The 26276-nt window shown below is 34.5% G+C and overlaps 1 protein-coding gene across 6 annotated transcripts in view; it reads left to right on the top strand.

Annotated features, from left to right (window-relative positions):
- DYNC1I2 (dynein cytoplasmic 1 intermediate chain 2) overlaps nt 1–26276 on the top strand; it is a 143803-nt gene that overhangs the window by 80412 nt on the left and 37115 nt on the right. The window contains exons 1-4 of one of the 6 annotated variants that reach the window (XM_035007781.1): nt 8447–8723; nt 10230–10346; nt 12536–12653; nt 21309–21399. In XM_035007781.1, the coding sequence (XP_034863672.1) occupies nt 10239–10346; nt 12536–12653; nt 21309–21399 (317 nt within the window). In that variant the 5' untranslated portion in view covers nt 8447–8723; nt 10230–10238. Of the gene's footprint in view, nt 1–8446; nt 8724–8752; nt 8972–10229; nt 10347–12535; nt 12654–21308; nt 21400–26276 lie in introns of those variants that run through there. The other 5 variants (XM_035007782.1, XM_035007779.1, XM_035007784.1 and 2 more) reach the window with 5 other exon arrangements.

Below are 26276 nucleotides of genomic sequence, written 5' to 3'. Positions count from 1 at the left end.
TTACACTCAAAAGACAACATATTGAATACCCGGTAGTAATTTTAAAACAATAATACATGATTGATTCTACCACAAGAAACCAAATCAATACAAGAGATTCTGGGGGTGAAAGAGTATCTCCCTACCACATTTGGGGGGTACATATTCCTTTAATGGGGCACTCATAATTCCCATTACAGTTAATGTGTGTATCAGCAGGCATGCAAGCCTTGCTTTCTCTATCAGAAAATGATTCCTTTTGTGTTGATCTTCTAGCTGTGTTTTCATTCTACCTTTTAAAACCATTACACCTAACAGAGTTTTGAGTGCATTATAGGTAACTTTCAGAAGCCATCATTATCTCCTCTTTCTTAACCACATAATAGGGGGTAGAAAAGTGAGAGCACAGTATATACACCACGCTGAGGAGAAGGAACTTGCCTTGAATTTTTGAACCCTCAGCCTATTTTCTGTAATGCTCAGTGGTGAATCACTCTTAAGTGCTCCATCATTCACTAGGATATGTGCTTCCTGCCAAAGGTTACCAGATTACAAAAGTATCCTCAGCTCAGAAGGGACTCATAATTTACCATCACCTTATTTTGACACTAAGAAAGAAAATATGTGCATCAAGACAAGTAGAGGAAATAATGAAAAAAAAAAAAACCACCCTATATTAAGTTAACAATGCAGCAAACACTCCAAAGGGAAAAATACAGACTAGAACAATAATAAGGATGATAGAAAAGTAATGCTGTTAAATTATGAGGAGAGATTTGCTGGCCAGCTCATCAACACTCCCCTGAGTGAAGATAGTTTCTTAAAGAACTTCATTTAGGCATGAGAGGAAATGGGAAAGTTAAGATAGTTCCCAAAGTTGGAAGAAAATAGGTAGTTGTGCAAATGTCTGAAAGACAAGGTCAAATACATTTCTTGAAGGTGAAGGAAGTATCTGGAAAATTTTAAAAAACACAAATGACTTTGGAAGGAGTTGTTAACATACAAAAGATGAACAATGTAAGGTCACAGAGGCAGGGTGGCAGAAACTTCATGAACTTAGACCATCAAAGTGAAGTATTAGCAGATTAACATGTAGAAAAAATAGGAGAGATACAGTATTTATGAAAAGGTCCTGAGAAATGCTGCATGCTCTTTGCCTGGTAAAAAGGCCATGGAAATGTGTATCTTAAATTTTAGTATATTTCATTTTAGCAAAGTTATAACCAAACAAGTGACATTTTACAGAAGAACACTAAAAGTATAATTACCAGAAAGCTTCATGCATTGCTAATGCAACTACAATTTTCTTTTTTGCAACATAATTTCATCATAAACTTTGATGAAAATGCATTATCACAAGGTTGTCAACGAACTTTTATAAATGCTCTAGTAGACTGTCTTGGAAAGACTTACTGAAGCCCCTACAGTATTTTGAGATGCCTGGATCACTGAGTAGTATAACACATTTCTATTCCTTCCTCTCCTGATTTGGGTATTGTATTTTTCTGATGGGTTATATGTTTGTGGGTTGGTTTAAAGGTGCCACAGTTCAATATGCTACTTTTTTCTTAACTTTTTTATTAAGTATAACATATATACAGTAAAGAAGGCCCTTCATAGGGGTAGAATTTTTTACAGATTATATAAATACATAAAATTTATACACTTTTAATATGTACAACTGTACAATAAATTTTTATAGATTATATAAATTTATGTAACCTACACCCAAACAAAGATATGTAACATTACCAGCACCCTCAAACTTCCCATGCCCCTTTCCAGTCAGTACCTCCATACCTTCATAGCTACTATTCTGACTTATAGCATTAGATGAGTTTTACCTGCTTTCAAATTTCATATAAATGAAACCCTGCAATGGTTGCCTCTATAAAATTTTCCATAAGTGGGCATATTGAGTTCAAATGTAATTCTGGATATGAATGTGTTCAACAAATGCATTTTTCCTCTATTTCTACCCTCTTTTACAAACTATTCTGAGAAGTTTTAAAATGCAGATCCCCCCAGCCATTCCCCCCAAACAAAAAACCCCTTCAGTACTAATGCTAACTATGACTCCTCTCAGCCCTGCCAACTTAAGTAGAAGTGACATAGTGGTTTGAACTAATATCTGGAGTAGTGACCTTTTCTTAGTCATTACGGTCTTTCTAATCAATGCTGATAATGAGGATTTCTTTAAAGTGTTAAAATGAAATAAAACAGAAACATGTGTGGGTTCTTTTTGTGCTTTTTTTGTTTGTTTGTTTACACATTTACTTCTTAAAAAAAAATTAAATGGGCCACAGGAGAAAGTCTTTGTTTTACCCTAGATCCCAAGACAACTAACCCTCTTCTCTAGAAACATTCATTATTCTTAGGAGATAAAATTTTGAAATAAAAAACAAACATTCCAGCAGAAATACAAAATTCTTTTAGGTAAATTCAAATTAGCAAGTGTTATGTTTCTTTCATCTGATGGATAAACTTTCCTACAATTCCACTGAGTCTCTTTCAGATGATAGACTAGAAACATTCATTATTAATTCACTTCTTGTGTATCTTTGTAAAAATAGTACACACATGCATATGTTTCTGCTTTTTCTACACACATGGAATAATTCTAAGCAAACTATCCTGTACACTACTTTTTCCAATTATAAATTATATTGGAAGTTATTTGCCATCAGCACATAGAGAACCACTATGCCAATTTTAATGGCTTCATACTACTGCATTCTATGGCTATATCCTTATTTACTTAATCAGATTTTAGGATTTGAAAAACAGGTAAGCATCCTTGTTTGGCCAGTGATTCTTTAATCACAATGAGATAGAAATTTTAGGACACTAAGAGACAGAAATTAACTAAAGGATTTTACATATCCTTTATTCCCAGTTAAGTGGATGGAAATTCCAAACAATATCTAGATACTTCCCACAGCACTTTCAGCTCCCTGCCTGAAAGCAGGAGTCTTCAGCTGATGTAGTTACCCGGGTGAGTAGGATCAAATAATAGTGGGCGGTGGGGAGCCGGAGCGGGGGGGGTTGCGCATGGTCTTAGAGAAACCAGACTCCACAGAATAATCTTGGCTACTCTTCTAATGAAAGGAAGAGGTATTCTGCTTCAAAAAGCAGTAGTTTCAAGACTGAAAGTTTTCCCCCTGAGATCAGGAACAAGGCAAGGGTGTTCTTTTTCACCACTTTCATTCAACATTGTACTGGAAGTTGTAGCCAGAGAATTAGGCAAGGAAAAGAAATAAAGGCATCCAAATTGGAAAGGAAGAAGTAAAGCTATTTCTATTTATAGGTGACATAATCTTATAGGTAAAAAATCCTAAAGAATCTACCAAAAAGCTGTTAGAGCAAATAAATCTGGCAAAGTTGCAGGATACAAGATTAACACACAAAACTCAGCTGATTTTTATACACTAGCAATGAACAATCCCAAAAGGAAATTAAGGAACTAATTACATTTATAATAGCATTTTAAAAAGTAAGTGCTTAGGTAAAATTTAACCAAGGAGGGCAAGACTTGTACACTGAAAACAAAACAAAACAAAACATTGCTGAAAGAAATCAAAGGGCTAAATAAATGGAAAGATATTCTGTGATTGTAGATTGGAAGACTTACTATTGTTAAGACGGCTATCTTCCCCAAACAGATCTACAGATTTAATACACTCTCCACCAAAATCTTAACAGCCTTTTTAGTAGAAATAGAAATATTCATCCTAAAATTCATACGGAATTTCAAGGTATTCCAAATAGCCAAAACAATCCTGAAAAAGAAGAACAAAATTGGAGGTCACACACTTCCTGATTGCAAAACTTACTACAAAGCCACAGTAACCAAAACACTTCCATTGCTCTAAAAAGTTCCTTTATGCCCCCTTGGCAGTGAGTCGTTCTCTATTCCAGCCCCAGGCAACCAATGATTTGCTTTTGTCATAGTTCTGCCTTGTCTAGGATTTCACAGAAATGCAATCATACAGTATGTAGTCATTTCTGTCTAGCTTTGACTTAGCATGATGTTTTGAAGAATCATTCATGCCATTACACATACGAGTAGTTCATTCCTCTCTATTGTTGAATAGTGTTCCATCATATGGATATATTAGAATTTTATCTGTTCACCAGTTGATGGACATTTGGGTTATTTCCAGGTTTGGCTTTTTTGTTGTTGTTGTTTTGTTTTGTTTTCCTTTCTTCTCTACAGTTTCATTCTGCGGTGTCAAGTTCTAGATTTCATTTATCCCATTTGCAACTAATTGGAATTCTTGAATCTGTGGATTGATGATTTTTGCCCGTTGTGAAAAAGTGCCTTTTTGGATATTTCCTCTGCTCTCTTCTCTCTCCCTTTCCCTTCTAGAACTTCATTAGATGCTTGTTAAACCTCTTCCTATCCTCCATGTTTCTAATCTTTCTTCCATATTACCTTTTTGTCTCTCTGTACTGCATTCTGGATAATTTCTTTAGTACTACCTTCCAATACAAATATTTTCTCTTCTTGATCTACCCCTAATATTTCTAGGACCCTGGAAAAAAGTTCAAATGAAAGGACACATACTATAGAGACACATTTAAAAGTCAGAAATCAAACTAACAAAAAATTAAATAAAATATATTCCCTCCTCCTATCTTGACAAAAACCAGGTTTGAATTTAAAATTCTTGGATACCTAGAGCTCTGCCCTATAATATGGTGGCACAGGGAATGCTGACTCCTAACTGCTAACTCTAAACCCCTCTCTTTTTATCCTCAGCTCCATTCCATACTGCAACGGCCATTGAATGTACACACTTAGGCAGCCAACCTACAAATCCAAGTCCCATCATAGTCTTATGAGAGCCATTTCTTGGCCACTCCCTGAGAGTGCAGGCTACCCTCAGGAGGAGAGACCTGGAGAAGAGGTCTCCATAAGGAACCGGAAGCAGGCTTGGGATGATTTGAGGTGGGAATTTCAGGGTCCCTGATGTCAGAAGTATGATCTGTAAGGGGGCATATAGATTTCATATGACTGGCCATATCCTTAGCCATTCAGATTCCTTGGGGCTGGATAAAGGCCAGAGCTGACTCCAAAGTACAGGGCCCAAGATTTGGTATAAGGGTAATACTGCTCTCTTTAGCTATGTTCAACTCATCTCTTGAGTCTTTTATTTTAGTTAGTATATTGTTAATTTCCAGATGATCTAGTTGGTTCTTTTTAAAATCTGTTTTAGTCATATTTTTAATTCTTTTATCTTTTATAATAGTTAACCATATTCATTTTATATCCTGTGTCTGATATTCTAATATCAGAAGTCTTTGTGGGTCTTATTCTGGTATCTGTTGTTTTGGTTGGTTGGCTCTTGCTTTTGGTGCCTCCTTTCTTTGTGTGTTTTGTGAATTTGAGCTCATATTTCTTGAAATTTATCTATGTAGAATTCTTCAAAGTGTTGAATTCTTCAAAGCTTGGAATAAGAGGAACCCCTCCAAAAAGATTCATGTTTGCTTCTCCCAGGCACCTGAGTACATGATAAGTCTGGATAACTTTAAATCACATTTTCAGCCCATGTTTTTATGAACCATCCAGGTACTGAAATTTCAGGTTGAAAAGCCATGTGAGGGCCCACCTGTGATTGCACATTCTCATAAATTTGCCTCCTCATTCCCATCCCATCAGTGTCAAAGTTGCTAGGCATTTATTTCTTCAGGAGTGGGGGTAGATTTCTTACATCAAGGATGTATTTGGAGGTTTCCTTTTGAAATAGCAGTCTAGAGTAGGCCTTGGGCTTTGTCTTTTGTGGTCTCCTGCCTACAAGCTATGAAAATTCACCAAGTTAGGCATATGCCATCTAGATTCCCACCTTCTTTTGTCCTAAGTACTCTTTACTTTCTTGCCAGCTCATTAAAGCAAGAAGGAAGGTATTTTATCCTGCATTTTTAATTCTTTTCTGGAGGAAGGCCAACTGGGGTAGCTAACCTGCTTTACTGTTCTAAAACCTTAACATTTCTCCAGTCTATTTTTCTTAATTCCCACCGTAAATGCATTGGCTCATACACAAGTAGTTTCTGGCTCCATCCAAAAGCCTTCCAACTATATTCCCTGCTTCTAGTCTCTACCCTGCCTCTTCTCTCCATCTCCCATCCCTTCAACCAAGCTATATCAATTAGGGTCTCAGCAAGAAACAGAGTTCACCAGAGTTCAAATAAAGATACTTTGATGAAAGGACCAGTTACAGAAGGGCTGACAGAGGTAAGTGAGCAAATTAGAGTTGATGAGGCACTTGGAGACTAGCTACCGAGGGGATGCTAAGGAGACAAAAGGAGAAAATAAAGTTTCCAGAGCCCAGTGAAAAGTAGAGTCATGGAGGAGGGGCCGCTTGCAAGAGCTGTAGCCAGGAAGGAATGAAGCTACTATTGGAGATATAACATCAAAGGAGGGAAGAAGTAGAGAAGAGAAGTCAAATTTCACCTTCCATCTGCCTTCTGAGAACCTTGCTTAAGCCTTTCATTAGGCAAACCCAACTACAAGGGGGAGTCATCAAAGAAGCTGATGTCACTCCCCAGAGGCATAAAGCTTGGCAAAGAAGGGTAGGAAATGAGTCTAAGGGCCAAAAATATCATCATATCAGACTTTCTTCAGAACACTTTGAAAGGAGGGGCGTCTGGGTGGCTCAGTTGTTTAAGTGACTGCCTTCGGCTCAGGTCAGAACACTTTGAAAGGTCAATGTCTAATATGCTAAACTTACCATACCATCCTCCTATTTAAAATCTGTCAGTGGATTCACATCATCTTCAGGACTCTAAACTGGGATATGTGACTTTGCCCCTGCTTGTGACTTCATTCCCTTGTTCTTGCCCTAGCCTACAGCCGTTTTGAATTATTTCCAGATTTTCCAGTAGTCCATGCTCTCATATTATGTACATTGGCCACATTCCTTCCTCTTTCTAAGGCAACTTTCCGCATCTTCTTTGCTTGGTTAACTACTATTCAGTCTTTCAAAATCAAAGATTGATCTCTGGAATCACCTCCTTCTGAAAATTTTCTTTTCCAGAGTGTCTCCATCATTTCTCTACTGAATCTCATCATAATATTTAGTTGAACTGAGTGTCCTGATAGAGATATGCATTTTAGCTCTTACATACAGCACTCAGGACCATTCCTGGCACGTGGTAGGCAATCAATAACAAATTTTCAAATTAATAAATGAAAACTAAATATTACAAAAGAAGAAAGAAAACAAAAAGGAGTACTGTGTATGCTGATTAACATAATAAAAACAAGGAGTACAGTTATGGGGCTCTTTGAAATTTTAGGTTATGGGGAAAAGTCTTGAAATTGAAAGAATTTTCTTTCTCAAATTTACTTCTGAGTTATTTATCGTGTATATAGGCAGGGTAAGATAAGGAAGAGACTAGGCACAGGCCTAAGGACTTAGAATTTGAATCCTAAAGGTTAATCCTAGATTTGTGCAATGTCGCTCTAGACTATAAGAAAGACATTGCTTTGGTGTTAGCTTTAATTATTTCCAAATAATGCTTTATTTAAATAAGAAAATTTAAAATGTGTATTGACCCATAAATTTCTGGTAAATTCATATTCCAATAACTTTTCCTTTTTTATATGTTAAAACACCTAACAACTGTGGAAATCATTCTTGCTTGGTCTCAGTAGTATAAAATGATTGATTTCAATAGTGTAAAATTCTCTTTTCAAAAATTCTTGAGAGAAAATCAAAATGCTACCTACCACACTGCAACAAAGTACTGGAGAATTATTTGCAATGCTGAAAAACATTTATTTATCAATTTATTTATTCCAATAGTAATCATTTTATTTATAGTCTCAGATGAATATTCCATGTTTACATGATGAAACTAAGGAGAAAATAGGGTAATTAGAAGTTTTTATTGCTGGGGTGCCTGGGTGGCTCAGTTGGTTGGACCACCTGACTCTAGACTTTAGCTCAAATCTTGATCTCACGGTGCTGAGTTCAGGTCCAGCTTTGGGCTCCACGCCTACTTAAAAAAAGTTTTTATTGCTAATTTTCATAACTGTAACACTCCAGCTAAGCAAGTTTACAACTGCACGAGATTACTAGTAAAAATTGAGTAAAGACTTCCAAATCTTTTTCTAATTAAAGACAAATGGTCACATTTCTGACAGAATGGGTTACACTACATTTTCAAAATTTAGTTTTGTATTTTAGCTATTGCCTAAGATGCCACATGAAACCTCTATAAGGCATTTTTTCCCTAAAACTGGTGTATATATCTAAAAAAATGTTCTTCACGTGCAGTGTAATACGTAAGTTCACCACTGGAAAATAAGCCTTCTTAAAATCCGGCCAATGTTGAGTCAAAGATCTTAATATATAACACATACAACATTGTGAGCAGGGACCAACGGACCAGAATACGTTAAAGGGAAGTGCTGGAAGCTTCTCTTTGGAATGCTGAAGATAGAGGGCCTTGAAGTGGGAAACCGCAAGCCTAGAAATCACTACACGTCCCAGCATACTTTGCGACTACCATTGACCATAACTCCCAGAATGCATTGCTCGAGGCACGCAGGTTTCCCTTGTAGCTGGGGACTGTAGTTCTCTCTGGTCGTGTCACTCTGTAAGACGAGGGTGGTGTGGTTGCTTACCTAGCCGGGGAACATCAGGCGTATTCTTCCAGTTTTTGGCAAAGTGGAAGCACTTCGGGCCCCTAGGCTGACTGGGTTCTTTGTCTTATCTTTCGGTTTCTACTTTACACAGGTAAGTTACGGAGGGGCGGCAATTCACGCAGCGGGGCCCCACCCCTTCTTTCCGGGAGCGACCTCGTTCTGGTGAAGCTATTTGTCCCTAAGCTCTCGCCGTAGTAGCCGCCGCCCAACCCTCTTTGTGTGCTTCGCGAAGCCGCGGAGCTAGTGGCGGCGACTCTTGGGAGTTGGGAGTGAAGGAGAGGGACGTTACCCGGACGTTGCAAGCGGGCGGACTCTTTTTCCCATCACGCCAGCTGACAGGTGGGTTGACTGTGCTTCCCTCAAGGCTTTTGTGCCTGCTGTGCCTCACGTCCCGGCTCAAAGGGCGGTTTGGCAGTTTCTGCTGACAGCGCTGCCCGGCCCGGCTCCCGAAGGGGAGAGGCGGGGAGAGCCGGGTGCGGTGACTCAGGAAAGCCGGGGGAGACGAGACCACTCGCTCCCCTTCTTGACCCACCGGAGGATGGCCCGCGGAGCCTCGAGGCTTGCTCGGCGCCCTGTGGCCCCCCTCTCCCAGACGCCCTATGCTGGACCGCGCCCTCTTAGTGGTGACCTCAGAGGAAAATGCCTCTTTTTCGCCTTGCTCCATTTTATAAATGAAAGTCATTCCTACATGGCGTTGACAGCGTCTTCCCTCCCCGTGTATGTTGGAAAGTACCCGAACGTGGAGGCTGTAGCATAAAATGACAGAGGCTTTCTCTTCCTTGTAGTTTTGAGAAAGTGAACTTGTCAGTCACGGAGCTTCCGGCCTGGGAGGATGAGCCGGTCAGACTTTGCTGTTGGGCTTTGACTAAAAGTATACTTACTTTAAATATATTTGATAGTTAATGATGGTAAATTTTGTGTTTTACTTGTCCTGAATATTATTACTATTACACATCATTTACGGGAATTTTGTCTGACGGCATATTTTTTTAATCAAATTTCTAGGGATGAATGCAAAGCTCTGGTAATAGATTTGATCTGTGTCATATAGCCTAAGAGCTCTTTAATGCCAACCCATGTCCTCTGTTTTAAGAGTCAGAGACATTGTGTTAAATCTGGGCATGTGAACATTAAAGAGCTTACTGTGTGCCAGCTACTTTGTTCAACTCTGAATATTTATATACATTTCTTTATAATGTTATTCAAGTCTTAGTAATATATTATGCTTCCATATTTAAAAAGTAGAGTTTATATGTTGTCTTTTTTTTTTTTTTTTAAGATTTTATTTATTTATTTGACAGAGAGAGACACAGCGAGAGAGGGAACACAAGCAGGGGGAGTGGGAGAGGGAGAAGCAGGCTTCCCGCGGAGCAGGGAGCCTGATGCGGGGCTCGATCCCAGGACCCTGGGATCATGACCTGAGCTGAAGGCAGTCGCTCAACCGACTGAGCCACTCAGGCGCCCTATATGTTGTCTTTCGATAGCAGTGAACTACAGGCTTCTTGAGATAATTCTCTTTTTGAAGACTAATTTTTTTTAAAAGAGCGCTACTTTTACCAACCTAATGATGATTGTAAATGATTGTATGTTTTTTAAGGTCACAAACATGTCGGACAAAAGTGAATTAAAGGCAGAGTTGGAACGAAAGAAGCAGCGGTTGGCCCAAATTAGAGAGGAAAAGAAGAGAAAAGAAGAAGAAAGGAAGAAAAAGGAAGTATGTTTTATTTTTTTAAGTAAACCACGTAAAATAATTGGGTTTAATATCAAATACTTATACCTTTATGTAATACTTTCAGAATAGTTAAAAATCCAGCAGTTGTGACTGCAAATATAGCACTGTAGGTGAATTTTACTTTAAAGAAACCAGGTATGTGAAAATGACAAAATTGATAAATTAAAATATTTTTGTTACTGAATAAAAATATTTCATATAGATGATGCATTTTGAGGATTTGGTTTATAAAAGTTCAATTTACATATTTCTCCTCTAGGCATATGTTTATTATATAAAGTAAGGGACATCTGCCTTGTAATAGCTCATAAAACGGCATATATATCATAACTTAGTTTGGAATTTGAATTTACTTATCTGAATGTTTTGCTAGCCTACACTGCTAACAGTTTGTCAGAGTAAATAATAGAAAAGAGAAATATATAATAGATTATTTAAGTGATTAGGGAATTTATCTCTTTCATCATGAAATATTTTCCTTGAAATATTTTTGCCAAGCAGTAGGTTTGATATTACCTTAAAGATAGACCAGATAGGTATGTCTTCTGATTTTTCACACCACCATTTCATCATGTATGGCAAATATACATTGACCCTGAGCTGGAGATATTTTACTTGTTCCTGTATTGATACGTACATTTTTCCCAACTATTTGGACAGATATGTATACTTTTACCACAGATATGTTTTAAATGGTCAGTGTAAGATAATGTTTCCTAAGTGTTACATTAGTACCGAGGTTTCTGTTTGCTAGAGACTTCTAGAAATCTCTTAAGGGAAAAGAAAAATCAGAAAAAATTGAATCACAGACCTGTACCCCTGAAACAAATAATACATTATATGTTAATTTAAAAAAAAAGAAAAATTGAAAGTACAATTTTTGTATAGCATTGCTATGATGCTGTAAAGGCCTTTGAAGAATTTTCTAATTTATTCTGAACCTTTCTGTGATACATTATTGTAAGACCGTTGGAGGTTTAAGTTAGCTGTTTGATTAAAAGTTAACTGATAGAAACATGAGTCTGATAGGCAGAGCCATTCCAAAGTAGTATCTATAGCCTTAAACCCTTCAGTACTGAGAGCATATTTGATTTTTGTTTTCTAAGGATGGCCGTAAGTGGCATAAATAGCCTAGGGATATCTACTACATGATTTACAGCTAATTTAAAAGTTATAAAACATTGCAAGAGATAATTTAATAGTACTAAACAATGAGTCTACTAATACATTGCTATATAATACAGGTAAAGTGTCAACTTGATAATATAGCCTGTTTGGCTATTTTGATGAAGTTCACGGATGACTTTTTTTTAAATGGTATCATAGAATATTATGATTGACAAAATTCACTACAGATAATTGTGTGAGTAATAGTTGTCTAGGCAAAACAGGGCATCTGAGCCTATTTTGTATATATAAAACTTTTTCTTTGAAGGCTTAAATTTCATTTGAGATGTTTTGGATGATCTGAGGTTATTGAGGCTTATCTGGTTTACCTGGGAGATTTTGCTAAAACTATAGGTGACTGAAATAAAAGCTGGCAATAATTTTGATAACAAATGTTTTGTGTTGTGCGAAAGTGAATTTTAACTGTACCAAATTCAACCATGTTTTTATTATCATAAAAGTAAGACCTATAATTTAAAAACAAAAATAAAAACCTTTCTCCAGATGAATTTTTGACAAACATCCTCTACATAAAACTGCAAAATACAATGAAGACTTCATACAGAAGTTTGAGGTATTCATACTTGATTTTCAACAAATCACATTGTCCATTTACTTAAAATTTGTTACCTGTTAAATAATTTTTTTATAGTGTTGTGATACTTGTATCTAAGCTTTTGTGCCACTGGGGGAGGTTTCCACAATTCCTAACTGTGGATAGCAATTTCATACTGTAGATAAATAGAAGTTGACTATACTTTTTGAATTTATCTATTAGGTAAAAACTTTTGTGGGAACTCCTTGATTACATATCATTTGGCGATTACTTACTAGAACTCTATTGAGAATGGTTTTCACTTAATGAGTATAATGTGTGTTCAAAACTAAGTCACCACCCCCCCCAGAGTAAACAGTGTTAGCACACATTATTTAAAATACACTTTTTTGGCAAGCAGAAATGTTTCATATCCTATGTAAATTTAAATTTTTAACTTTAAAAATAGACTGATCAGAAGAAGGAAGCAGTTGCGCCTGTGCAAGAAGAATCAGATCTTGAAAAAAAAAGAAGAGAAGCTGAAGCATTGCTTCAAAGCATGGGGCTAACTCCAGAATCCCCCATTGGTAAGGATAAGAATATATCCATTTATAAGAGCCAAGAATAGATGCTATTCAGCTCAGACATATCTGAGATGAATGTGTTGACTTTAATATATTCTGCATATTTTTCTTATTTGTGTCTCTTAAAAATGATTAATCTTATACTTAAAATTATCTTTTTTCACATGTGCCAATACATGGTTATTTTGTTTGTTTAAGAGAGCTGCAAGATTATGTGTACTTATTAACATACACTGAACAACCAATTGACTTTTCTTGTTAAATCGGTAATTTTATTTCAACATTTGTTGAACAAGTTTTCTGTGCCATACTGTATTTAGCTAAAGATGACTGATTCCTGATCTTAATTCTATATTTTTTTCTGTAGGTTAAAGAGAGGTATAATGAATCAAAGTTCTAGAAGTATATTAGTTTCAAAGGTATAGGAGTGGAAGGAAAAAATAGCCTTCTGCTCTCACTGCTAATAACGGAAATAATATTGGTAGCCTATTTTGACAGCAATTTGACTTGTTCTTTTTTGGTCCATTCATTTTGATAACAGTACTAAACCAAAAAGCTGAAATAGTAGAGGTACTGAAGACAGTCTAGTTACATGTCAGAAAGCATTAAACACTTGCTTAAAATAATTCTGACCTGGATGTTGTTACATAGTATTTTAATTTGACATGGCCTTTGTCATTTAGGCTAATTCCATCTGGTTCAGGGGACAAATACCAGAAGTAGAAACTGCTGTTTGCCTGTTGTGAACTACAACATGACTATTTCTAGAGCTGGTATTTCTAAAAGGTTTCAAGATGAAAAAGCTGGTTACTCTCATGGTCTGCTTCATTGTTATTTCTTTCACCTCATTTGCCTTTTCCCTAATGGTAGAATTTGAAGACTGAAATATATTTGTATGTCTTTATTTAATAAGTTTACATTCATATTACAATTTTAAAAGTAAATGCATCAGAACAGTATTGTTAATAAAATAGTAACTAAACTAAGTTGCTTATTAGTTGTATAGTCTTTGATCAGTTTTTCTGTCATTGGCTTTGTTTTCCTCCAATAGGAATTTTTTTTCCTTTTCTATTTTTAGGATTTCAGTTTCACTGAATTCACATGTTCATATTTCTGAGTCCATGGCCCTCCTCCATTATCGAGTCTTGAAAGACTGTTCTTCAGGGGGGGTGGGTGTGAGTGTGTATGTTTCTCCCTCATTCCCCATCTCCAGTTCCATTCCACTTCCCAGTCTTGCATTAAGCCCCGTTCTTGCATTTTTAACATATGTCCTTTTGATCTGTCCTACATGTGTTTACGTATTTCAAGGTTTCATATATATATGTGCATATACGTTTTATACACATAAAAGACATTGTGTTATATGTATCATTCTGTTTGTATCTTTTTGTCAAGCAGCATTTGAGACCTGCCCATGTTGCTGAATACAGATCTAGTTATTTATTTTTGACTGATGCATAATATTCCATTATATACCATATTTTACTTATCTGTTCCCCAAATGATAGGCATTTAGATTGCTTCCATCTCTTTGCTATCACAATCATCACTGCAAAGAATATATACTTTCCCTTTGAGAACTGTGGAAGAGTTTCTCTGGGGTGTATGCCTAAGAATTGACTTGCTGTGTTATTGTGTATAAGCTTACTTACATTTATTAGATTCTATGTACCGCTCTCAAGAATGACTACAAGTCTACCCTCTCAATGCCAGTGATGAGAAAGTAACTATTTTACCATATCCACATCATCACCTAATTTTCTCCAACTTTCCAATTTTTGCCAACTTGATGGGTATAAAGTGGTATACCAAAATGTTTTAATATAAATTTATCTGTTTACAGTGAGGTTGACCATTTCTCAAATATCTATTATTTTCTCTTCTATGAATTGCATATTCATATCTGTAGCCCATTTACAGTTAGAGTTTTTTATCTTGCTGTAGGATTCCTTGTATATTTTAGAGGAGGACTTCTTTGTTTTAGTTTTTTAAAAAAAAAAAACCTTCTCCCGGTCTATTACCTGTTATATAGTATCTTTCACTGAACCTAATTCTTCATTTTAATATGTTCAAATCCTTCATTTTGATAATAGTCAGGCCTGCCAATTATAACCCTTTTTTGTGCTTTTTGGTCTTTTTTTTTTTTTCTTTTAAGAAATCCTTTCTTTGAAGACACAATATTATATTTTCCTACATTTTTTCTGTTAGGCTTTATAGTTTCAGCCTTCACCTTTAGACGTTTGGGTTATATTTTTGAATGTAGCATAAGGTAGGGATCCAGTCTAGTTTTTCTCCATATAGTTAGCTAATTTTCTTAGTACTGTTTATTAAATAGTCCATCCTTTCCCTCACTGATACTGATGCCAACTTTGTCATAGAGTTTCCATATATTCATGACATTTCTGGGCTCTGTATTTTCACTGTTATCTAATTTGTTTGATTCTATATTATTAAACCACAGTTTCAATTACTATGACTTTGTATTCTATGTAATTTTCTTGTACGGTCCACATTCATTGGCCATAATGGTTATAATTTTAAAATAAATTGGACAGCTTTCCCTTTTGATATTTTGTAGAACAGCTTGTAAAGAGTAGATGTTACCTGTTTCTTTAAAACTTGGTAGAATTCAACTGTAAAACTGCCTGGGATTACAACTTTGTTTTTCCAGGGGATAGTTGAGAACGGAGGTTATTCACCATTTCAAGTCTCTTTTTAAGGTTATAGTCTATTCAAGTTTTCTATTTATTTTTGTATTGGTTTGATTTTTTTAAAACAATAATAAATATTTATTATCTCTCATAGTTTCTGCCTATCAGGAATTTGGTAGTGGCTTAGCTGAGTGGTTGTGGCTCAGGGTGTCTCATGGCATTGAAGTGAAGATGTCTGAAGGCTTGCCTGCTGCTAGGATTTGCTTTCAAGGTGCCTCACTCACAGAGCTGGCAAGTTGGTGTTGGTTGTTGGTGGAAGGCCTGAGTTCCTATCCACATGGGCCACTCCACAGAACTGCTGGAGTATCCTTGCAGAATGTCAGGTTCTTCAGAGTGAGCAATCCAAAGATAAAGACAGCTGGGAAAAAGCTACTATTTTTATGACTTACTCTTGGGAGTCATCAGTTCCACTACATTCTTCTGTTGATTGGAATTCACAAAGAATTTGGACATTCTTTAAAACTGCCAAAATATTTGCAACAAATTCATAGGTCTCTTCATATTTTGAGATGATCATATGCTTTTTTTTCTTTTAATGTATTAATTTGATGATTTATAATGATAGCTTTTCTAATGTAAAAGCATCTTACATTCTGGAATAAACAATTTAGTTATGAGATGATTTTTTTCTTATGCATTGCTGAATTCATTTGCAAGTATTTTGTTTAGGAGTTCTTCATCTATACTCATAAGAGAATCATGCCTATAATTTTTTTTCCTTTTATTATATCTTGTCTGGCAATTATAATAGATATAGTGGTTATAGTAGCCATATTAAAGGGGTTGTGTGGTTTTCACCTTCTTCTATTCCCTGACAGATTCCTAAAGATCTTTCCAGTATTTTTTTTTTAAATTAGGCTTGAAGAGGGCGCCTGGGTGGCTCAGTTGGTTGGGCGACTGCCTTCGGCTCAGGTCATGATCCTGGAGTCCCGGGATCGAGTCCCGCATCGGGCTCCCTGCTCGGCGGGGAGTCTGCTTCTCCCTCTGCCCCTCCCCCTCTCATGCTCTCTCTCTCTCAAATAAATAAATAAAATCTTAAAAAAAAAAAAAAAAAAAAACATGTTAAAAATAAAAAAATAAATTAGGCTTGAAGAATACAGGATACAGATGAAGGCAGTGTCTACCAAACTTTCTTGACAGTAACCCAAAATAAAAAATACATTTTATATCATGACCCAGGATGGATACTTGTTTTTCTTTTCACTACAGAATGTTTTTAGTAAATATTTTTAAATTATAGAAGTGTAAAAATACTGCTAGAATATTCAAGAGGATTTATTAAAAACATCAATCTCTTCTTTTCCTAAAACAGACTTTTTTCTTTTTTTTGATTCTGAAAAGAATATTTTTTAAAAAAGATATAGCTAATAAAATCTCTTTTAGCTTCTCATCATTGGTAGATTCTTATATATTTGGTAATTGCTTTTTGTCAGAGATCCTTGAGAGCAGAGAAAAGCACATTTTTATCCCTGGTGTCCAGCACAGACTAGACACTTAAATGTTTGTTCAATTATTATTAGGTCGTATATCTTTCTACCTTGTAAGGCCAAATAAAAGCGATCTGCTTTAAAGCAAAACCAAAATCTGGTTGTTTAAATTTCAGAAAAAAACATAGTGGAAATTGAAATTTGAACATTTGAACATTTCATAAAAGAAGCATGGCTTTTTTTTTTTTTAAACTAAGTGGCCAGTCTTAAGAAAGTTAAATTTAGGTACAACTTTCAAGACATGTTATATCCAATGTGGAGTTCTTAAGCATTGATGATTGAAAAAAATAAAGTGAATCTCTTTTGTATGTATAACTACTGTTTTAAACATCTTGTAAAGAGATGAAAACAGACACTGTCAAGTACTCTGTAGCCTGAGTCTGTATCAGTAGGGCACAGAACATTGATTAGTATGACAGTTTATTATCTGGATTTTCTCTTACTAGGAAAAAACAAAAGAACTTTGCTAGTCAAAAATGAGTATTGCTTCATTTATTTCCCTCACACTCCTTGTAACTTTTGAATACCTTAAATCTCATTTTTTCCCAGTTTTATTGAGAAATAATTGACATATATCACTATATAAGTTTAAGGTACGTTGTTTTGATTTACGTATATTGTAAAATAAATACAATAGGTTTAGTTAACATTTATCATCTTACAGTATACTAAGCAGGAAAAAAAATTTCTTCTTCTGATGACAACTTTTAACAATTTTCGTATGTATCATATAACAGTGTTAACTATAGTCTTCATGTATGTTATATACCTAGTACTTATTTATCTTATAACTGGTAAATCTGATTTTTAGATGGAATGAATGCTTCCCATGCACCAAGTCATTTCTTCAAGTTTAGCCTAATTTTAACAAATTGTTCATTATAGTATTTTAATACCACAGAATTTTATTTTTATTTATTAATTTCTTTTAAAAAATTTATCTGATGCTCTGAATTACATTGAAGAGAATAAAGGAAACGAAACATTTAGAGATTAGTGGAGGATATTTAAACTTCATTATCAGGAGAAAGAGGCCATCGAAGGGGAGAAATTAATATTTAAGAGAGTTAAGGTTTAAAGCAGTACCTTTCAGGACAAAAAGAGGAAGTTATGAAAAAGTTATTTAAATGTTGTTATTCCAGGCTAAGAGTATCCACAAGGGGGCATTATTGTAGTGCGGGCTATGTTTGAGTATTAAGTATCCTAGATTAGCTAGAGGAGGCTTTACAACTTTGGGTTAGCTCAGAAGCTCACTCCTTCCATTTTACTGTCTCTACCAGCTTCTGCTCCCTACATTCACCTTCCTTGGCTGTTCACCTTTTCTAGGTTCTTCTTCCTGGCAAAAGCCCCTTCTTGCCAGAGGCTTTCTTCTTACTTGAAAAATAATTGGGCTGTGCATCATCCTTCATCTCTAAGACGTTTGTGTAGTTCTGAGTGGTCAACTCAAACTTAATTCTAATCATAAATCTAGGTGGATTCCTAGGTGCTTTCTGGTTTAAAAATATTCTAGGTGTTCCTTTGCAGGCCAAAAGGCAGCAATGTTGATTTTATATCCTTGGAAGGCCAAGATCTAAGCTGGCAGGAAAGGCCTTCTTGATTGGGTTTTTGTTCTAGATAATTAAAGAGTCACAGTCTTTCAATATTACTTACGTGATCAGTGAATGCCATGGTGTAGATTTTTCAATTTACTCCATGTTTCTCGTCTCATTCTCAAAGAAGGAAATAAGTGTCTTTGCTCTAAACTTCTAATAAGTTTAAATTCATTCAAATATTCACATGTGTTAACGTTAAATCTTTTATTTTGTGCCTTTCCTTGTTTTAGGCTATTTTATAGATATAAATATATATAAAATGATACATATTTTTATATATATGTAACTGGAATAAAAGTAATGTGATTGAATCACTGTTCTTATTAAGCAGATTATATCTGAAGATACTTGGCAAAAGCTAATTAGTAGTGGCTTTTGTTATTTTCAAAGCTGTTTGGACTCTAAAATCATCTTTACAAATGAATTCTAAAATTGAGTCTTTTTGAGATTTGGGGGACTATGAGTTCAGAGGTTTTTTTAACCTCCCTGAATGCATGCTGTTTGTTCTTGGACTTGTTTGTTGAATCTGGGAGTATGGTGGCATTGCCTTATTGTGCAATTACGGTAATCTTTGATTTTTCTAGACTAATTAGGTTGAAATATGGTAGTGACCAAACAATACTACCATTCCCTTTTTTCCTGTTAATATTACTCCTTTTTCAATAATGGTAATTTTCTTTTTCTAGGTTTGTCTCTTCTGTAGTATACATTATTTATGATTGCAAGATGAAGTGGGTTAGCCAGATAATAACTTTGAGTCTTTAATGAGTCCTTTCTCTAAACTGGCTTGAAAACTATCTTTTGTGAGAAATGATACAGTTCTGGGATGGAGATTTTTACTGAATTACAAATGTGATGCCATGGTGATTAACCTTGCTTCTGGCTGACAAACTATGATAATTTGGTAGCATCACCCCTGTAATTTATTTTTTATCTTGGGAACTTTTATTTCTGACACTTTTATTGGCTAGGTTAGTGTATTTATGTACATATAATTGCTGTTTAATCTGTTTCCATAAAGAATTTGAGGTAACATTTTTTTATAAAGTAGTTTTAACCAAGTAAGATACTATTTATTCTTGCATCAGTTGGGACTTAGTCTAGAGAAAGCCTCACATTGAGAAACAGACAAAAAGATGAGGAATATAGCCTAAAGGAAGTTAGGGGACATTAATGTTCTTTTATTTTAGATACAAATCATAATTAGCTACTTTGAGTTGTACACGCAGCACCTAGCACAGTGCCATCCACCTGTGAACTATGTGAAGGTGATCTGGTTTTATCATTGTTTCTGAGAGATGTAGTCACAAAATTAGAACATTCAATTAAGTTTTTATAGTCCTTTAGAACTTAAGCAAGAATTACTCACTGTATCTCAGGAAACATTGTAGTTATGATTTTTTTTCTTCTAATCTTACTATTGGTTACCAATAGAATTTACCATTGGAAAAATAAGGATCATTAGTTTTGTACCTATGTTTAAGATGTAATTCATCATGGGGCACCTGGCTAGCTCAGTCAGTACAGCATGTGACTCGGGGTTGTGAGTTCACGCCTCACGTTGAGTGTAGAGTTTACATTATCAAGAAAAAAGAAAAGGCAAAAGATGTAACTCATCATACTATACTTGTACATTTTGTTAGATTAGCAAACCTACCTTTTTTATTGTATCATGTATAAACATTTAAATATAATTTTAAGGGTTCAATGAATGTGACTGTCCCCAAACCATAGATTTTTAATTAAATACATAGTTCTTTAGATTAGTTCATTTATAATTAGGAACTTACCTTCTTTTCAGTAGACTATTAAAAGAAGGGCGTGCAGCTCAACATAAAATGTGTTAGTTACTTAATATTATATACTGAAAAATTATTTTACAAAGATACTTGGGATTGGGGACATTTATGGTAAAATTTAACCAGAAGATGGCAGTGATGATCCTCCTATACTCCTGCAATGGTAATCAAAATGTTTTACAAATGTAATAGCATGAAATGTGCACGTTCAACTGTTGATATATAATGTTAAGAGTGATGATTTAGGGGAAAGCATTTGCTGTTTGTTTTATATACTATGAAAAATGTGTATTTTTCTATAAGAAGGGATTAAGAATATTTTGGGTGTCTGTATCTTTGTCTGTACACTTCAGTTTTTTCTGAATACTGGGGTAAGGAAGTTATCATAAGTCTTGCCTTGTTTAAGTTGCATGCATCATTTTATGTTATGCATCATGTCTAGAAGGCATGCTGTTTTATGGCCTGTTTGCATTTTTCACCCAAATTGCTGGAAACTAATGGACATTTTAAAGGAGCCATTCCTTTAGCTGTGGTCATTTTCTCTAAATTGGCCAAGGGGAAAATGAAATCATTTAAGGCATTAATTTCTGAAATAAAAATTGTTAGACAAAAATTAACATTTTAAAATAAATCTCAGAAAACCAAGGGTAAATGACTTTTGAAGAATATTTCAGAGTTTTTATTTTTGACAAGTAATATTTATAATCTGGTGATCTTAAAAGTGAGAAGTTAGAAAGGTGGGGGGAAGGAATGCTCTCCTTTGAAAATAAGTACCCATATTTGGTGTTGGCTGGGATGAAGATGCATCTTTTCATAATCTTGCTTTTTTTTTAATATAAAACCCAAATGCATTTTGCCAGAGAAATTGCATGAGTCTTCAGCATGCATTGTTAACTTTGTCTTTCTCCTCTTCTTTCTACTATTCATTTTCATTCATGTATTTTTGTTTTTTGGTTTGCCATTTTTTCTTTTTTGTTAATTACTTCATGTTAAATTACTTTTGAATCGTCATAAGCTGAGCAACCTCTCCGTGTAGTAACAGCGGATACCTGTCTATTTCACTATTTAGTCCCTCCTCCTATGTCTCCATCCTCCAAATCTGTGAGCACACCAAGTGAAGCTGGAAGCCAAGACTCTGGAGATGGCGCAGTGGGATCTAGGTACAGTAAATTTCTTTTAAAAGTTTAATGATAGAATGTATTTAGTGCCTACATGCTGTTGATGCTTTAGAGGAACTCTAAATAGTTATGTTAAAATTAACATTTTAAAATCTAAGTGGCATAGAAATTATTTGTTTTAAATTGGGGGAATTTTTTTAATAGAATTATAACTGTCCCTCTTGATTAATTTAGACTCAATAGTTAACTGATTTCACACTAATGATTTTATATTAAAATAAAGAGATTAATTTTTTCTCTTTAAGCATACTTCACAGGTTATTGTGTAAATGTTCTGTATGTATAATATAATATAAACAATGTAAGTAGTGTGTAAATAGTGTATGATAGTATAAAATAGTATAAATATAGTATAAAATAGTTTATAAATAATGTAAAACCTCTGTTGTGCTTAATTGTCCATTCAGTAATTGAAAATCTAAACAATTCAGGTAAGCACTTCAATTGTGTTCTATTGAGTCACTAGTTCTAATTAAAATAGAAAATAAAATATCAAATAGAGGTAACTGCTAAGGAAATAGGAATGTTTACTGTCTTGAGGGCATTATGCTAAATGAAATAAGTCAGAGAAAGACAAATACTGAATTATGTCACTTATGTGTGGAATGTAAAAAAAAATACCCCAAAACCCAAAGAAATCCAAGCTCATAGATACAGAGAACAGATTGGTGGTTGCCAGAGGTGGGGGATAGGGAATGGTCAAAATGGGTGAAGAGTTTCAAAAGGTACAAACTTCTAGTTATAAAATAAGTAAGTCCTGGGGATGTAATATGTACAGCATGGCAACTACAGTTGATAATACTATATTGCATATTTGAAGATTGCTGAGAGAGTAGATCTTAAAAGTTCTTATCACAAGAAAAAAATACGTTTGTTAACTGTATATGCTGACACATGTTAACTAGAATTGTGGTGATCATTTCACAGTATATACAAATATCAAATCATTATTTTGTACACCTGAAAGTAATATAGTGTTATATGTTAATTATACCTCATTTAAAAAAAAATGTTTTCTGCCTAGTTTTCCCATACTCATGTCTTCCTTGTAAAACTATATTTCATATTTGTTTTAGGATCCTGTACACATGTTGGGATTTGCTCTCCAAAAGTTCAGTAAGATTTCAGCCTCTCTCCAAAGATTGTCTTGGGGAAAGTACTTTTACTTATTCCTCTTTGTCACACACACACACACACACACACAATAACAGCAAGTCTTTTAAAAACAGCATCATACTGTTTGACTCCTTGTGTCAGCTGAAATGAGATTAAACATAGTTAAAGTCTTTATTCAGAATCCTTATTTTGGGCAGGAAGTTAAATGTCTTCCTCAGAAAAATATCTTAACATCTTAACATACCTCTTAATAAGAAATAAACTTGAGAAGTCTCATCTTCTTTGTGCCTAAGTTCCTCTGATTGAAGTTATAATTATAAGTAATGAGTATCTAAAAGACAGGCAAGAAAAAAGCAAGGAAGGTATATAATAAACTCGATATTTTAATCAATTCCTGAATAATCAGGTTATCATTAACAATTAGAAGACAAAAAAGTCTCACCAGTTTGGATTTGAGATGTGTTTTCCAAAACTGTTTTATAAATAGAACCAAAATTGCAAATCTAAGCTGTATGTACTGTCATTGGAAGTAAATAATAAAACCATCATTTAAGAAAAATCAAAACTTTTTTTTTAGAAATAATAGTACCTTATCAAATAGTATATATTCTAGATTAAAGGCTAAATTTATTTAGTCTGAACTCATTTTTAAGACTAAATTTATTTCATACTTCATGCTTTATTTTTGTACAAATATGTTAATATTCCTCTGCTAATAAGCAAGTGGTGTTTTCAAGAAAAGGCTTTTTTTCCCCTTTTACAGCTTTACTGTAGTACAAATATTTACCCAAACAAAGAATTATTATATTTATTAAATTTATTTGTATTATAAATTATTTTTATGTAGATATTGTGCTGTGTTCATTTTGAACTCTGTGTTCTTGATTTTGAGTAGTAGAAAGATTATTTTAAATGTTGCATCAGCAAGTTTGCTTTCAAAACTATGTAACATCTACTTGACTTTGTTCTTTTTTTTTTAAGATTATTTATTTGAGAGAGAGAAAGAGGGAGAGAAGGGAGTGCAAGTGGGGGGGAAGGGTCAGAGGGAGAGTGCAGAGCCCTGTCATGAGGCTTGGTCCCATGACACCTGAGATCATGACCTGAGCCAAAACCAATAGTTGGATGCCCAACCAACTCAGCCATCCAGGCACTCCCATCTACCTGGTTTTTGAAATTAATGTGAATTAGAACATGTCCTTCTGAGTTTCATTGGGAAGCCTAGAGTTTATTAGAGACCCATTGGAATATTGTGAATTGGTACAGGGAGTAAATACTGTTAAGAAAAATATTTATTTGTATGTAGAACACATATTCATCAAATTGCCAATTTAATGTTAAATACTATATAGATTACCACAGAAAATGAAATATTCATGTCCCTGTCTTCATGGAACTTATATTCTAGTGATTACATCATTAATTTAAAGATATTATTCACTGTACTGAAAAGTTCCAAGCTAACTTGTGTTTAAGTTTATAAATTTTTAATGATAAGTTATAAAACAAGAAAACAGGTACTTAAATGATCTTCAGGGGTTTGTTCTTATTAGAGAATGAATGTAAAATTTAGTTTCTTCTAGTTTAACAGGAGAGCAAAAAATACTCCTCTTTTTGAATGAGATGACCTTGTATCTTTTTAATCTTACTACATACATTGTCTCCTTTGAGAGCAGACTTGGTTTTAATCATTAATTTTCAAGAAGGCTGCATATGTTCTTTTTTGTGTATATATGTATACAAACAAGAGTAAAAACTGAGTTCTACTACATCATCTCCAGATTGCATAGTAGAGAGATAATTAATCTTGTTGATTAATTGGTGCTATTGGCAGTGAAATAATAGCATTTCTAAATATATGGCTTTTGAAAAGTATACTAAGATCTGAGAATGAAACTGAATGAACTTGAATTGAGCAGGCATGTTTGTAATGAAAGAATGAAGAGAATATGAAGAAATATCACAGGAAAATACATGAAGATGTGTGGGATGTATGAACCTACACACTCAACTCTGTTAACTGGGCAAGACAGTCCAAGATTAGTACACTCAAGGAGTAAGAAAAGATATATTAGACATTACCAAATATGGTATCAAGACATATCTGAATGCCAAAAATTTCTATTGGGCCTGGTTGTAATTTATGAATAAATGTTAAAAGGCCATGAAAAGTGATATCTCTCTAACTCTGCAGATTTCGAGTTGAATTTCATTAAGTTTCTAGTTCTCTTTCTCAGTCACTTCTGTTATCTCTACAATTTAGCTGACAGTTTCTCAATTAGGTAATCCATGTTTCTTCCTTTTCCCATTCTTGATCAGTTTATCTCTCAGGCTTTTGGATTATATTGGAATTTTACTTTATGTGTCTGCTGTTGCCTTTAATAAACATAATTCTGTATGTTGTGCAATTTATTTTCAGTACTGGCTATATTTTTAGGTAAAGTTTTGCTTAATTTTTTTTTAAGATTTTATTTATTTATTTATTTATTTGACAGTAAGAGAGAGACAGTGAGAGGGGGAACACAGGCAGGGGGAGTGGGAAAGGGAGAAGCAGGCTTCCTGCCAAGCAGGGAGCCCGATGCGGGCCCGATCCCAGGAATCCTGCGATCATGACCTGAGCTGAAGGCAGACGCTTAACAACTGAGCCACCCAGGAGCCCCTGCTTAATTTTAGGCTTAAATGACATCCTCAACAAGGAGCTGTAGGTCACTGATAACAGCTGTACCTCTCATATAATGTAAAGGCTGGGGACAGAACATTCGTTGGAGAGCACCTAATAGAACCCCTTCTGATTTAACAAAGCCTAAGTTTGTTGCTGTTCATTGCTTAGTACAAAGTAGATCTTCAAAGTGACCTTTTCTTTGCATACACACAATCCTGTTTAAATCCCCAAGTCTTTCTTTATATTTTTAATATGAAGAATTTGTCTAGTTCAATTCATCTGAGTGTTTTTATTGATAAATTATATAGACAGCTAAAATATAGAAATCATTTGTTGTATTTAAATATTGTAGCTGTTTTAGTTGTTTGTTATGACTTATGTGAGTATATATATAACCAAAAATAGTAGTACTGAATATATTGTGCTTAACTTTTTAATAGAAACTATGAGTATCATACAGTACATAATTATCTTATATACTGCTACCTTGTAAGCATGCCCATGAGATAAAGTACCTTTTGTTCTAGTCATAGAAGATTTGGCTTAAGTGGAAGAGATCCTATGTAAGTTATTTACCCAGTAGGCAAGGCTAAAACACAACCAAATATTTATTTAGAATTGATACTCTCTAGAAGTTTAGTTAATTTAGTTAAGTCCTTTGAACATAAAATATTTTTCCTGGGAAAATTTATTTTTTCCTAGAGACAGAAATCTTTAGTTGTTTTCTAAAGCAGATGACATGTAAGCCCAAGGCAGTGCTTAACCCATAAATTACATAGGGGTCACATTTTGGAAACTTTAGCTTTTTTGAATCCCAGTGGAATAGTCTTTGGTTTTCTTACCGAAAGGCTTATGTGTTGATTCGTTTCCTTTACCAATATGACAATTTACTGCACACATTTAGTGCTTTGCGCAAGATTATAATATGTTAACTAAGATGTTTTTACTAATGCTTTTTTAATTAAGAAAATTAAAATTTTAGCTATTTTTATAGCCTAGCTTGTTATCCAAAAATAATATATTATTTGTGTTGTTGGATGCTTTGGCTGTTCTTGTCCATTATTAGGCAATATTAGTTTCCTGT

The sequence above is a fragment of the Mirounga leonina genome, unplaced genomic scaffold (assembly GCF_011800145.1).
Source record: "Mirounga leonina isolate KUSES-001 unplaced genomic scaffold, KU_Mleo_1.0 Mir_151, whole genome shotgun sequence".
Classification (NCBI taxonomy): Eukaryota; Metazoa; Chordata; class Mammalia; order Carnivora; family Phocidae; genus Mirounga; species Mirounga leonina.
Note: the sequence above shows the minus strand (reverse complement) of the source record. Positions and strands in the feature narration are given on the sequence as shown.